This window comes from Hemitrygon akajei, chromosome 10, assembly GCF_048418815.1.
Source record: "Hemitrygon akajei chromosome 10, sHemAka1.3, whole genome shotgun sequence".
Classification (NCBI taxonomy): Eukaryota; Metazoa; Chordata; class Chondrichthyes; order Myliobatiformes; family Dasyatidae; genus Hemitrygon; species Hemitrygon akajei.
Genome location: NC_133133.1, coordinates 49,298,367 through 49,312,859, shown reverse-complemented (window position 1 = coordinate 49,312,859; position 14,493 = coordinate 49,298,367). Strand labels below are relative to the sequence as shown.

The 14,493-nt window shown below is 39.8% G+C and overlaps 1 protein-coding gene across 4 annotated transcripts in view; it reads right to left on the bottom strand.

Moving 5' to 3' along the window:
* Positions 1-14,493, bottom strand: part of LOC140734363 (uncharacterized) — a 140,896-nt gene that overhangs the window by 10,786 nt on the left and 115,617 nt on the right. For 3 of the 4 annotated variants that reach the window (XM_073058228.1, XM_073058230.1, XM_073058231.1), the window contains 3 exons: positions 10,817-11,314; positions 1,888-2,065; positions 1,402-1,674 (listed from right to left, as the gene is read on the bottom strand). In XM_073058228.1, the coding sequence (XP_072914329.1) occupies positions 1,402-1,674; positions 1,888-2,065; positions 10,817-11,314 (949 nt within the window). The remainder of the gene's footprint in view (positions 1-1,401; positions 1,675-1,887; positions 2,066-10,816; positions 11,315-14,493) is intronic. The other variant, XM_073058229.1, reaches the window with a different exon arrangement.

Sequence of the window (14,493 nt, the reverse complement as noted above, 5' to 3'; positions counted from 1 at the left end):
ATGAAATTCAATACACCTTACTACTTGAATGATGTATATGATAGAAGTACGAAACTTTAGTTCTAAATGATATCAACATCAGAGAAATATGAGTGTATATGCACATAGACATTTGCAAGTACTTGGGTAAGTTGAGAGAACAGTTCATAAAGAACATGGGATTCTGGACTTTTATAAAGGTTCCAAGTACAAAAACTGTAAGATTATATTGAACCTCCAACATTAAGAACAACTGTTTAGGCCACAGCATTTCAGTTCTGGTTAATAAATGTTAGGAAGGATGTAAATGACGTAGTGCTATGTTGGAAAAGATCCAAGGATGAGGTATTTCAGCTACAAAGACTGGAAGGGTGAGGAAAGAAAACTTGTTAAAAGTATAAAACCCTAATGAGCTTAGATACGGTGAATATAGAGGAACTGCATTCATTTGTGGAGGTTTGAAGGACCAAGGGATAGATATAAAGGCAAATATTCAATGGGGAAAGCAAAGAAAAACTTAAATGAATACAGACTGAGCCAATCAGGGTTTCTCAAGGGGAATCTGATGTGCACAAGGAAAAATCATTTGTAGACAAAGTGAAAATACGGGAAAATGGGACTGATTGAATTGCTCTAAAAAAAAAAGCTCACCTGAAACTGATGTGATAAAAGACTTCCTCTGGTGTCAGAGTTCCATGATTCTGTTTGATTCTGGCATAAGAATCTTTTAGAGCCACCCAACACAACTGATGTGGCCTTGGCAACATCAAGGCAGCCCTCTCCAAAGTGAGGGGAGGGGGGAGAATAACAAACTGCACCTGGAATATTGAGTATTTTTTGGCATTTGAGGAGAAAACAAATGGTCTAGGCCTGTATTCTCAAGCAGTTTAGAGAAACAAGAAGTGATCTCATTGAATCTTAAATTTTTGAAGGGTTTAACAGTCCAGATGCAGCAAGATGTTTCCCTTGTTGAGGAGTCTAGAACCATCATATTCTCAAAGTAAGTGGGAGGGGTCATTAAGGACATCAACGAGAGAGAAGAAATCTCTTCACTCAAAGAGTGAAGAAACTTTTGAATTCTCTAACCAGATGGGCTGTGAGGTTCAGTCATGGTGTTCATTTAAAGCAGAGATCCGTGGATTTCTGAACACTAAAGTATGTGGGGAAAACGCAAGAATGCAGCTGGATACAAGATCAACCATGACTTTTATTAGATGGCCAGCTCCTGCTTCTAATTTGTATGTTTGCATGTAATGATGAACTGAAAAGTTATCTTTGATTAATTGCTCATGTCTATAGAGTGAGAAAGATGCAAATGAGCACCAAGTTCTATTGCATCTGTTATCTTTTCAGAAACACTTTGAATATCTACAGAGAATCTAATGAATGCACAGTAAAATAGTATTTGCTAACACGACCTACCCTTTCTTCCTCATTTGCATCAGGATCCAAATTATTTAAGGCATTTTCCACTCTTGCAAGACGACCCGAGAGAGACAGTAAGAGATTCACGACCTTATCCAGATCCCCAATGAACATTCGGTACTTATCAAACTCATTTGGTTTGCAGACATTGTTCACCATTCTTTCTGCTTCTTCCCCCAGGGCACAGTTTGCACTGATGTCTTCCAAGAGGCTCTTCTGGGCTTCATGCAATACACTGAGTTTCCTGCTAAGACTGCAGATCAATTGTTGCTGTGGAAATTAAGGAGAAAAAATATGGAGTAGAAAAGTATATGAAAAAATGTTTTCTCCAAGAAGCACAAGTTATCCCTGAGCAGAAGCAGCATGTGCACAGACCTGGAGCAATGTAACAGCAGTTTGCTAGAACAGAATTTCAGAGAAAGCCTGTATTACACCTCCCTTTCATTATCTGAGGCCATTTCATAAAAGGAACAGTTGTATTACCTTTTTTTCTATCAACTTGTTATCTTCCTCTTCCTCATCCTCTTCCATACAGTCTTCTGCCATTTTGGGAAGGTCCTTCATCTTATTCAATAGTTCAGCCTTGGCAGCAGATGTGCTATAGTAGGTGGAACAAGTAGTTGAGCCAATCATTGTTGAAGAGGTAGCCGGCACTGAAACCCTGCAATGAATCCAGACCCATTTACCAGTTTCCTCTATGCAATTAATAAACTGGAAATAAAATTCTGAATTAAAGGCCCTTCCATCTGGAATACATTAGCATATGCAATTACATTGAATATACTGCATGCAACAGTCCCACTGGCATTCGAACTATTAATATTTCAACCCATTCCATCCAACTCATCTCAAATTTTCAACACATCTTTTCCCTCTTGTATCATGCAATTTTATCTTTTTGAAAGCCTCTAAGCAATTTGTTTTCTAAGGTCACTAAATCTAAACTTTAAACATTCTCTATTTCTAAATTTTATTTCATCCAGCTTTACTCCCCTAGATTCTGATTTAACCAAAACTTAAAATATTCTACACTTACCCTGACATGTTCATAAACTTCTAAAACCTCTACCAGATGTCCTACAAGCTTCCCTCCCTTAACAAAAAACCATCTACCTGTGTTCCTTGTAGATGTAATCTCTAATTCGTGGTATCACCCTTTTAAAACTTTTTACTAGTTTCCTCAGTGTTTCAGTGGAAACGAGAATTAAACTATGCCTGACAATGGTCCCAAACAATTTCAGTATTACTTTTGAATTCTGTAATAAATCCCAGCATTTTTAACATCTTTGCTGACCTTCAACGCTGAAGTTAATATTTGTTCACCTTACATACAGACCACTTTATTTTGTTGTACCATTTGGTTACTTATTCTTACATGTACATGATGTTTCTGATTTTCCTATCATAATATTCCAGTCTTTTAAAACTCATGCATTACTCATCTGCCCAGAATTCACATGTTCTGCATTGAAATGGGCTCTCTGTGTTAGCTATATGCCAAATATTGTATCACTTTCAAATTATGATTGCAAGTTATTTAATTTCAAATTATTAATCCAAATAACGAATAAGTGATCTCACATGCTGTACTCTCCTCAATTATGAACTATTCTTACTTAATCTTGCACACATACATATACATGCAGAAGTGGGCTGAGAAGTGGCAGATGGAGTTCAACCCGGAGAAGTGTGAGGTGGTACACTTTGGAAGGACAAACTCCAAGGCAGAGTATAAAGTAAATGACAGGATACTTGGTAGTGTGGAGGAGCAGAGGGATCTGGGGGTACATGTCCACAGATCCCGGAAAGTTGCCTCACAGGTAGATAGGGTAGTTAAGAAAGCTTATGGGGTGTTAGCTTTCATAAGTCGAAGGATAGAGTTTAAGAGTCACAAGGTAATGATGCAGCTCTACAAAACTCTAGTCAGGCCACACCTGGAGTACTGTGTCCAGTTCTGGTTGCCTCAGTATAGGAAGGATGTGGAAGCATTGGAAAGAGTGCAGAGGAGATTTACCAGGATGCTGCCTGGTTTAGAGAGTATGGATTATGATCAGAGATTAAGGGAGCTAGGGCTTTACTCTCTGGAGAGAAGGAGGATGAGAGGAGACATGATAGAGGTGTACAAGATATTAAGAGGAATAGACAGAGTGGACAGCCAGCACCTCTTCCCCAGAGCACCACTGCTCAGTACAAGAGGACATGGCTTTAAGGTAAGGGGAGGGAAGTTCAAGGGGGATATTAGAGGAAGGTTTTTTACTCAGAGAGTGGTTGGTGCGTGGAATGCACTGCCTGAGTCAGTGGTGGAGGTAGATACACTAGTGAAATTTAAGAGACTACTAGACAGGTATATGGAGGAATTTAAGGTGGGGGGTTATATGGGAGGCAGGGTTTGAGGTTTGGCACAACATTGTGGGCCAAAGGGCCTGTAATGTGCTGTACTATTCTATGTTCTAACTAGGATTTCTATTAGTCATTCAATTTCTTTACCTTTCCATTGTCATCCGCAAGTTCATTCCACTCAAGGATTAGATATCCTATGCCCAGTTTCCTCTTTATTTATGTCTTAGAAAAAGAATGCTTTTTAATACTTAAGTTGATTTTTTTTCAGGTTTTCTTTTTGCTTCCCAATAACTTTAGTTTAAATGCCTCTTATAAAATCCTTTTGGTCCTATCTTTTAACTTCAAAGTGTTTTTTTTATTTTCATCGTATTTACTTTTCTCATCGGTTCTTCATTCATCATGCCCAATAAAGCTTTTCTAAAAAAATACATTTCTCTTGAAAGTTTTATCGAGAAGCAGCATGGAACAGCTCTTTAGGCATGCCTTCCAGCAATCCCGACTTAATTCTAGCCCAATCACATGACAATTTACAATGCCCAATTAACCCACCATCCAGAGCACCCAGAGGAAACCCATGTGGTCACGGGGAGAACGTACAAACTCCTTACAGACAGTAGCAGGAATTGAACTTGAGTCACTGGTACTATAAGGCATTGTGCTAAAATGCTGCCGAAATTCTATTACTTTTGAAGATTTCCGTGTAGTTCTTCCTTACTTCTACCCAAATGCCCACATAATTTACTCCAATTTTTATCTTGAACTTTACTGTATTGCTCCCCTGCACTTATGTTTATCTCTTTGGTCCATTCTTCAGGATTTTTTTCCCCTTGATGGACAGAGCAAAAAGATCATTCTGTAAACTTATAAAAAACTTTTTTCCTTATTCATTCCCATAGTCCTTCCTTCTGGTAACTTGGGAACAGTTGGAATCTCACATAATTATTACTTTATATTTGCAATTCACTTTGCAGATATGCTACCTCACTCACTTTACCAGTTCCCTCCAATAGGTGGCGATTCTTTGTGCTGGTGTGATGGCTCTCTTGCCTCTTAGTTCAATTTTTAAGGATCCTGGATTTATCTTAGTTCTAGTTACATGTAGATTTTTTTAATGTAGAGTTTGGTTATAAGTTCAGTGCTTGCACAAAATACAACTTGGTTTACAAGATGCAGCTCTGTGCCAGCTGCCTTTAAAGAACAGATAGCACCAGCTTTCCATTACCTGGCACAGCTCTGAAATACAAATTATGTCCATGACTTAGCAACAACTTGGTCACAGGCCCTGGACCACACCTTCCATAAGATGCATAAAATATCCCCGAGCTCTATTAAAATTGCTTTACATTTAACCACTGTATAACAGCTTTGTATTCTGCTCTGTCTTTTTCTCTACATATAATCTACTTGAGAGAGAAAATGTAAGTAGATGTTTTAGCTGTGGCAAACATTACATCTGACCTTCACCAAATCACCATTTTCAGCTGTCCAATTAGTTATGCTTTGCTTGGATAACACAAATGGCATGAATGTACCCAGTGAGGGGAGTTAAGCAGATTACTTGACATCTGGTAGAGTCTAAAAGAGGTGGCTTACACAAACTTTTTTTTAAAATGCAGAGGAAGAAATACTATTGAGGAAACATGTACAAATTGGTACAATCACTTATTTGGGACACTACGCCACTTTATTGGGACAGGAGACTTGCTGAACAGTTTCTAACTAGCGTCAGTTGCCGTTGGACATTACACTGTACTTTGAGCGAACAATTCATAAATAGCATCAGCTGCATGTGCTTTGTTATGGTATCCATTTGGTCTGATGGATGCTGATGCAAAAAGCAGCGGGAATATGCAGACAAGGAAAGTGATGACCTGAGCTGGTGACGACATAGGATGCCAGGCAATTTATTATTGGATTATGACACTAACGTCATGCAGGAGGGCAATGAAGGAAGTCCACTATCTGCACTAGGTGTCTGCGCTGATTTTGTTCACTTACATTCAAAAGAACTTGGCAGTGTACACTGGATGAATTCCTCCATCGATAACTATTAGGAATTAAGACAGTTTTATAGTACTGTAGTATTGGTAGCCCTCTAATTTGTTTTGTGTTTCACTTACATACATCATTTCTTACTCAGTGACATGGTAGTTTGTCTTTTTAACTGTTCTCATGAAACTTCGGCTAACTGGGATAGCTGCTTCATTGGCTCAAAATATAGTGGACCCATTGTGACCCAATTAACCAAATCCACTGATTAAGAAAATACAAAGATCTGCAAATGGATTAGGCTCCCCCTCTTCTTACACAATATGAGCAGACGAGAGTAAGAAATTTGTCTGATAGGTAGCTTATGGATTCCCTAAGCTGTACTGAGCTGCTGATCACAGTAGAGCTAATGATAGGGCCTCAGTACTAACAACTCAGCTAACAAGTTTTAAATGGTCAAAATGTGTGCTATGTTCTGGAATTTACTCGCAATTATTCAGTGCCAAATGCAAGATTTGAACCATAGCCTTCTGGATGTAGCTAGAGCATCGTGTTCAACTTCCTTGTCCATCTAGTTCTGAATAATGTGGGAAGCAGTGATGCAGCTCCTTGAAGATGCACCTAATGAACAAAGGCAATGTGCACTTAAAAAAATTCAGAGAACATCAGTGATTCTGAAAGAGGTTTTGCACTTTCATGATATTTGGGTTCAAGATTAACCTCTCACTTCCTTGGTCCAAAGAATATGTGCCAAACCAATACATTATCCAATTCCTCAGTAATTCCCACAGTTGGCCAGATCCATACATAATTACAGCAACACATTAATGGGCAATGCTATCCTAAATGTATTCCCCAACCAAATCTCATGTCTAGTATACATAGAAAGCAATCTTGTTTAAGAACTGGTTTTTTTTGCCTTCTCCCCATAACCTACTTTAAATGTACCCAATGAGTTGGCCTCAACAGCCGCTGTGTAAATCAAATCCACAGATTCAGTATTGTTTGACAACAGAAATTCCTCCTCATTTCTGTTCTAAATGGGTATCTTCAACTGTGAGGCTGTGTCCTCTGGTCTGTGATCATCCCACTATTGGCAACATTCTCTCCATATCCACTCTATCTAGGTCTTTCAATATTCGATAGATTCAACAAGATTTCCCCCCTCATTGTTCTAAACTCCAGCAAGTACAGACCCAGAACCATCAACTACTACTTACCCTTTCTTTTCGGGAATCACTCTCTTGAATCTCTTTTGGAACCTCTCCAAATGCCAGGATATATTTTCTTAGATAAGGAGCCCAAAACTGCACCCAATACTCCAAGTGCAGTTTGACCAATGCCTCAAAGCCTCAGCATTACATCCTTACTTTTATATTCTAGTCCTTTTGAAATGAATGCTAATATTTGCCTTCCTCACCACCAACTAGGCCTGAAAGTTAATCTTCAGGGAATCCTGCACAAGGACTCCAAGGTCCCTTTACACCTCTGATTTTTGACTTAGAAAATACTCTATGCTTTTATTCCTTCTACCAAAGTGAATGATCATGCACTTCGTTACACTATATTCCATGTGTTATTTCTTTGCCCATTCCGCAAGTCTAAGTCCCTCCACAGACTCCTTGTTTCCTCAACACCACCCGACCTCCAGCTACGTTCAGATCATGAAAAGAATTGGTCCCAATACCAACCCCTGCGGAATACCAACTTCTCCTTTCTTGAAGAGTGGAGTGACATTTGCAATTTTCCAGTCCTCCAGAACCATTCCAGAATCTAGTGATACTTAAAAGATTTCTATTAATGCCCCCACAATCTTTTCAACTACTTCTTTCAGAACCCTGGGGAATATTCCATCTGGACAAGGTGACTTATTTATCTTCAGACTATTCAGCTTCCTAAGCACCTTCTTGTTAGGAAAAGCAAGTGCACTCACTTTTGCCCCCTGACACTCTTAAATTTCTTGTCCACTACTGGTGTCTTCCACGGTGAAGACTGATGAAAATATTTATTAAGTTCCTCTGCCATTTCTTTATCCCCCAGTACAACCTCACAGTGTATCTCCTGTGGTCCAATATCCACCTTTGACTTTCTTGTACTCTTCATATATCTGAAAAAAAACTTATTGTATCCTCTGATATTATTGGCTAGCATACTTCATATTTCATCTTTTCTCTCCTCAAGGCTCTTCGAGTTACCTTCTGTTGGTTTTTAAAAGCATTCCAATTCTCCAACTTTCACACTAATTTTTGCTACATTTTATGCCCCTTTTTTTTTTGCTTTTATGCTATCTTTGACTTCCCTTGTCAGCCACAGTTGCCTCATCCTCCCTTTAGAATCTTCTTTGGTATGTATCCTGTGTCTTTGATTTCTCCTGAAACTTTTGTCATCTCCAATGGGATCCTACCTGTTTTCTATAGTGATCACTCTCTGACTATCTTGTCCACTTGTCCCTCCCCACATTTATCCCTGCAAGAATGACAAGTGCTACACCAGCTCCTACAACTTAACCCTCATCTCCATTCAAGGCCTTCCAGGTGAGGCAGTACTTCACCTGCGAGTTTGTCAGGGTCATCTCTTGTATCTGGTGTTCCTGGAGCATCCTCCTCTAGATCGGTGAGACCCAAGGCAGATTGGGAACCACTCTGTTGATGACCTTTGCTCTGTCTACTGCAAGAGGCAGGATTCTCCCAGTGACAATCCATTTCACACTGACTACTCTTTCCCATTCTGACGTGCCCATGGCCGCCGCCTCTACTGCCATGATGAGGCCAAGCTCAGGTTGGAGGAACAACACCTCATATTCTGAGTAGCCTCCAACCTGTTGGCATGAACATAAATTACCCTCATCCTTCCATATTCCTTCCCCTCCCCCATCATCTTATTTTGGTTTCTGCCTCCTTTCCTTTCCAGACCTTTCCTGATAGTCTTGGCCAAAAATGTCTACTATTTAATCCCCTCCACAGATGCTGCCTGACTCTAACATTTTATATTTGTTACAAGTCATTTTGTTCAACAATATTTTTGTTTAAAAATTAAAGATTAGATTTGTCATATTGCTAAGCTATAATAAACATCATTACACTTCCACTGCATTGAATAATTCAGTTCCTCTCTGGATCCACTTATTAACCATGAGACCTAAAATCTGCTGAGTCTGGAGACCAAGGAAGCTCCTAGATGTAAAGGTATGAACTCCGGAAAGCCTCCTCATGGGTGAAGTGGAAATTCTGGACCACCATGAATCAATGAGGGATGCTCGATAGCTGTGGCAGGGCTTAAATACTATCAACTCCTACAAAGTTAAATCAAGTGACGTGGGCTTTGCTTCCACATGAGCTCAATGCCTTTTATGCTCGCTTTGACCATCAGAACACTGAGGAACCATCACGACCCCCCACATCACCTTACGATCTCAATTTCCGACGGTGACATGTGGCCTGCCTTCATGAGGGTGAATCCACGGAAAGCATCCAGACTGGAAGAGATACCTGGCCACGTACTAAAGACCTGTACTGGCCAATTGCCCGGTGTGTTCACTGAGATCTTTAAACTCTCGCTTCGGCAGTGTGTGGTACCCACCTGCTTCAAGCAGGCTTTAATTATACCAGTGCCCAGGAAGAGCGTGGTAACCTGCCTCAATGACTATCACCCAGTTGTTCTTACATCCACTGTGGTGTATTTTGAGAAGATGGTGATGAAACACATCAACTCCTGCCTGAGAGGCAGCTTGAATCCACTCCAGTTTTCCTATCGGAGCAACAGGACCACAGCAGGTGCCTTCTTATTGGCTCTTCACACAACCCTGGAACATCTGGACAGCAAAGATGCATACACCAGGATGCTCTTTATGAACTACAACTCAGCATTCGATACCATCATCCCCTCAAAGCTATTCAATAAGCTCTGACCTTGGCATCAATACCTTCGTGTGCAATTGCATCCTGAATTTCCTCACTTGTAGACCTTAATCAATTTGGATTGGCAACAACATCTCCTCCACAATCTCCATCAGCACAGGTGCGCCACAAGGCTGTGTGCTTAGCCCCCTGCTCTACTCATTTCACACCTTGGACTGTGTGCTAAGCACAGCTCCAATGTCATATTCAAATTTGCACTGTTGAGGTCCGAACCTAAAGTAGTGATGAATCAGCATCTGGGAGGGAGATTGGATATCTGGCTGAGTGGCGCTACTACAACAACAACAACAACCTCTGTCTCAATGTCAACAAGAACAAGGACCCATTATAGACTTCAGGAGAGGGAAACCAGAGATCCACGAGCCAGTCCTCATCAGAGGATCACAGGTGGACAGGGTGAGCAACTTTATTTTCCTTGGTGTTATTATTTCAGAAGATCTGTCCTGGACCTAGTACACAAGTGCAATTGCAAAAAAAAAAAAAGCATGACAGTGCCTCTACTTCCTTCAGAGATTTGGCATGACATCTAAAACTTTGACAAACTTCTAGAGATGTGTAGTCTATTGACTGGCTGCATCATGGCCTGGTATGGAAACACCAATGCCTTTGAATTGAAAATCCTACAAAAGGTATTGGATTCAGCCCAGTACATCATGGGTACAGCCCTCCCAATGATTGAGCACATCTACATGAAATACTTCTGTAGGAAAGCAGCAGCCATCAGGGATCCTCACCACCCACATTATGCTGTCTTCATGCTGATGCCATCAGGTAGAAGGAACAAGAGCCTCAGGAATCACACCACGAGATTCAAGAACAGATTCTACCCCTCAACCATCACCCTCTTGAATAAAAGAGGATAACAACACTCACTTGGTCATTGAAATGTTCCTACAAGCAATTATCTCACTTTTATGGACTTTTTAATCACATTATCTCTTGCTCTTATTATTTATTGCTATTTATTTATATTAGCATTTGCACAGTTTGCTGTCTTCTGCACTCTGGTTGATCTTTCATTGATCCTGTTATTGTTACTATTCTACAGATTTGCTGAGTATGTCCACAAGAAAATGAATCTCAGAGTTGTATATGGTTATAGACATGTACTTTGATAATAATATTTACTTTGAACTTTGAATCATCAAGATCAGGAAGAGACTTACTTCTCAGAGTTAATATTCAGACTCAATTGGAGTGGATTCCGTTTCTTGCGCTCACGTGCCTGCGACAGCTCCTCTTTGCTTTCTGGAAAGATTCCACCCATCACATCCACAGCGCTCTTCATTTTTGAGTCTGGATCCAGAATGTCTGCCAGAGATTGGTCTTTCCCTGCAATATCTCTCACTAATTCCTCTGAAGTCAACTCAGTGGGAGGTGTGCTCTTTACATCTGGACAGCACCTCACTGTCTCAATTCCTTCTCCAGGATCCCAAGAGGGTCTTCTTATAATGTTTCTTTGTGATCTGTTGACTGGTTTTATGTAAATTTCTGAATCTTCCCACCTTTCATCTTGCCTGCTGATAATACTTGAGTATGGCTCCCCACATCGCTGACAACCCAGATCGACTTCATTCATTGTAGGTGGAATGTTGCCTTCAAAAGGCCAGTTCCTTCCTCCTCTGGATATTGCTGCTCCCATTGAATCCATTATTTTTTGATTTCTGAGGAAAGAAAAATGAACATTTAAAACCTTTTAACCAAAGTAGCAGGAGCATGACAGACCACCTAATCCCTCAAACCTGTTCTGCTATTCAACAATAATCATGACGGATCTTCTAACTCAAGAAGCTGCCTCACTCCCTAAGTTCCTCTAAAATTCAGAACTATATCAATCTCAGTTATGATGCAATGAATGACCAAGTCTCCTCAGGGCAAAGAATTTAAAAAAACTATCACCAGTCTATAGGTGAAGACATTTATTCCTAATTTAGCCCAAAAAGGCCTATCCCTCATCTTAAATCGTGATGTTTAGTTGTAAACTCCTCTACCAGGGAATATCATTGTTCTTAAATCTATAGTGTCAACCCTATGAATTTTATATTTCTATGAGGTTTCTTCTGAACTCTGGAAAACAGAGACGTAGACATTTTGGTATCCCTTCATGCCCTCTACAGCAAATCCTTTCGGTAAAGACCTTGATAAGCTGGCTTTGTTATCTGTGATAAATGGGGGTTAGATTGGCAGTAATCCAAGTGGAAATGCTGAAGCAAACATGTCCCCAAAGATATCGATTTGGCTTCTCCATGCTATGTTTATTTCTTTGCCACCCACCTCCCCTGCACAGAAGATTGTCTCTGGAATTCTCCTCCAACAGTATGTCAGGAACATTCAATTTTTCGCGTGGTCAGCTTTCACATGGCAACTTCAGCTTCATGGTAGAGCAGTTGCCGTGTGTAGCAGCATCGGGTCTTGGGTTCAAACCCTATTCTGAGAACACAGACCTTAATTCAGGTCAGTAAGTCCAAAGCAGTATCAGGAGTGTGTTGCACTATGGGATATTCCTTCTTTCAAGGAAGTCAAACTGTAGCTCTAAATGTCTTCTGTAAGTTGAAACCCCTTGTCTACAATATTGAGAAACAGTGACAGCACTTTGTTTTACCCAGTACTGCATACTCAAGTCGCATCAAAGCAGATTATATCAGTAGTGAGTGGCATTATAAATTTTGTGACTAAATTGGTAGTACTTTCTCTTCCTTTGAGCCAAATGGTACTAGTCCTTAGCCCCACTCCAGACTTGAGCACAGAATTCATGTACAATGCCAAAGTGTCTTCCGGATTGACATCAATATCAAAAACACCAACCATTCACTTGCCTAGTTAGATGCAACACATCCCAGAGTCCTATTCTAAAACTAACTTTGAACGCTAGCCAAGAAAATCTCTCCAGCAGACATTACTGATGAAATTGTCATGACAGCCTGAAAATTAGCTGTTCAATTCATTTCAAATGATCAGAACTTGTGTATTTTTCACTTTTTATTTTTTTAATTATTTTAAATCAACGTGTTCTGGTTTGCAGTTCTTTTGTCGCTGAATTATTTTCTCTCTTTACTTACTCGATCAAAACTTATCATGATTTTGATCACTTCAGTTAAATCTCCCCTTACTATTCTGTACTCTAAGGGGTTCTGAGCAAGTTGCTAATTATAGTTAAGGTTCAGAGAACCAGCCTATTGATTGTAACCAGTGTGAATTGTTGTCGGGAATTGGGTTGATTGTGATGGGAGCTAGGGCTGCTGGTAAATAAACTTATACCAGTTCTCTTATGTGTTAAATAAGCTCACTCTTGGCAAATTATATTGGCTTTTTCTTTTAAATATGTAGCATCAGGATTAAGTGTACAAAGTCCAGTACAGTACAACTTCACAGAAGGAGGCCATTCAGGTCAATGCTGGCTTCCTGGAAGTAATCCATCCAATTAAGCCTCCTTACTTCCCAGCAGTTTATTCACTGTCATACACATCCAGCAAATTTCCTTCGAGGCTTTTTGCATTAACGTGCACTGAAGGGTAATTGATAGTAGCACTTTGGGAGGAAGAAGAAAACAAGGGGGTAGTTGGAGGACACCCACAAAGAAATAATGTAAACCTTCCCTACAGAAAGCATCTAAGATCTGGATTGATACTTGTGCTATTGCTATACCATTCTGCTATTGCAAGGGCAGTTCCCTCTCCCCTAGCCCATTTGATAGATCTGTGAGAAAATAGTTAAAAATCATGAAAAACTTGTTCTCAATTTTTACAAAAGAGTCTTACAAATCCTCAGAAGATACTCAGTGTAAAAACAGGAGGTGTTAGTAATTGGAAAGAAATAAGTTTTCAGAAGCAGGAAAACAGAGGCAAAACTTTTAAAATAGGGAGAATAGTGTGTGTGGTATTTGTGCCTGTTGGGGAATAGGGGTACACTGATGGGGAAACACAGAACAGAAAGGAAGATCAGTGATGCATTTGTTCGTTGAAGAAAGCTTCAATTTGAAATGTTTACTCTCTCTCCTCATTGACTCAATGTCAATTACTTACAGCATTTCCGGATTTTCTTTCAGATTTCTAGCTTCCACGGTGATTTGCAATTTATTTTTCTAAAAATAATTATGTTCAATTTATATCAAGCTAATTGATCTTCCAAAGGGAAAATAGGAACTTTATTCTTCACGAAATATCAAAGCTATTTTTTAAATCTTAACAACTCTCAACATTAAACAACCCCCAAAACACACTTCCTAGTGTTGCATTTTAATACCAGAAGTACTTTGTGGCTGATCACATAATGGCCATTTCAAATGAAAACTTAAATAGAAAAGCTAATCTGTCTGAAATCTCCACAAAGAGTAACACTCTTAACAGACTTAAACTGTGCACCATTCCACCACATGGCCCACTGCCATCGATACCAGCTGATGCCCGTCCATTTTAAGACCTTATCAGCTATATAACTTCTAAAAAAAAACCCTTTTTCACAGAAACATTTAAGGCCAATATAATTAATGTCTCTTGATCATTCAGAATATTCATGCTGTGTGGCACTGAGCCAAACAGACCAAAAAAATCCCCAAGTTCATCTCTGCCAATGAAGCTGTTGGAATGCTATAGTTGGCCTTAGCATCCATGGGAGCAGGAAAAACCAAGTAGAAAATAAGCAAAGTTTCATTCTTAATTGCTGATTCCGGCCACAAAATGTATTTGTGAACAGAATCAAGCACAGCAATTGTGTCTTCCACGCTTGAACAGATTACCAACTCAGCACGCAAATCTCATAGATGAATAATGGAAATTTTGACAAGACTTCACTATGCAACTAACACCTGGGTAGGCCACACGTATCAACAATCAGTTTCCTCAGC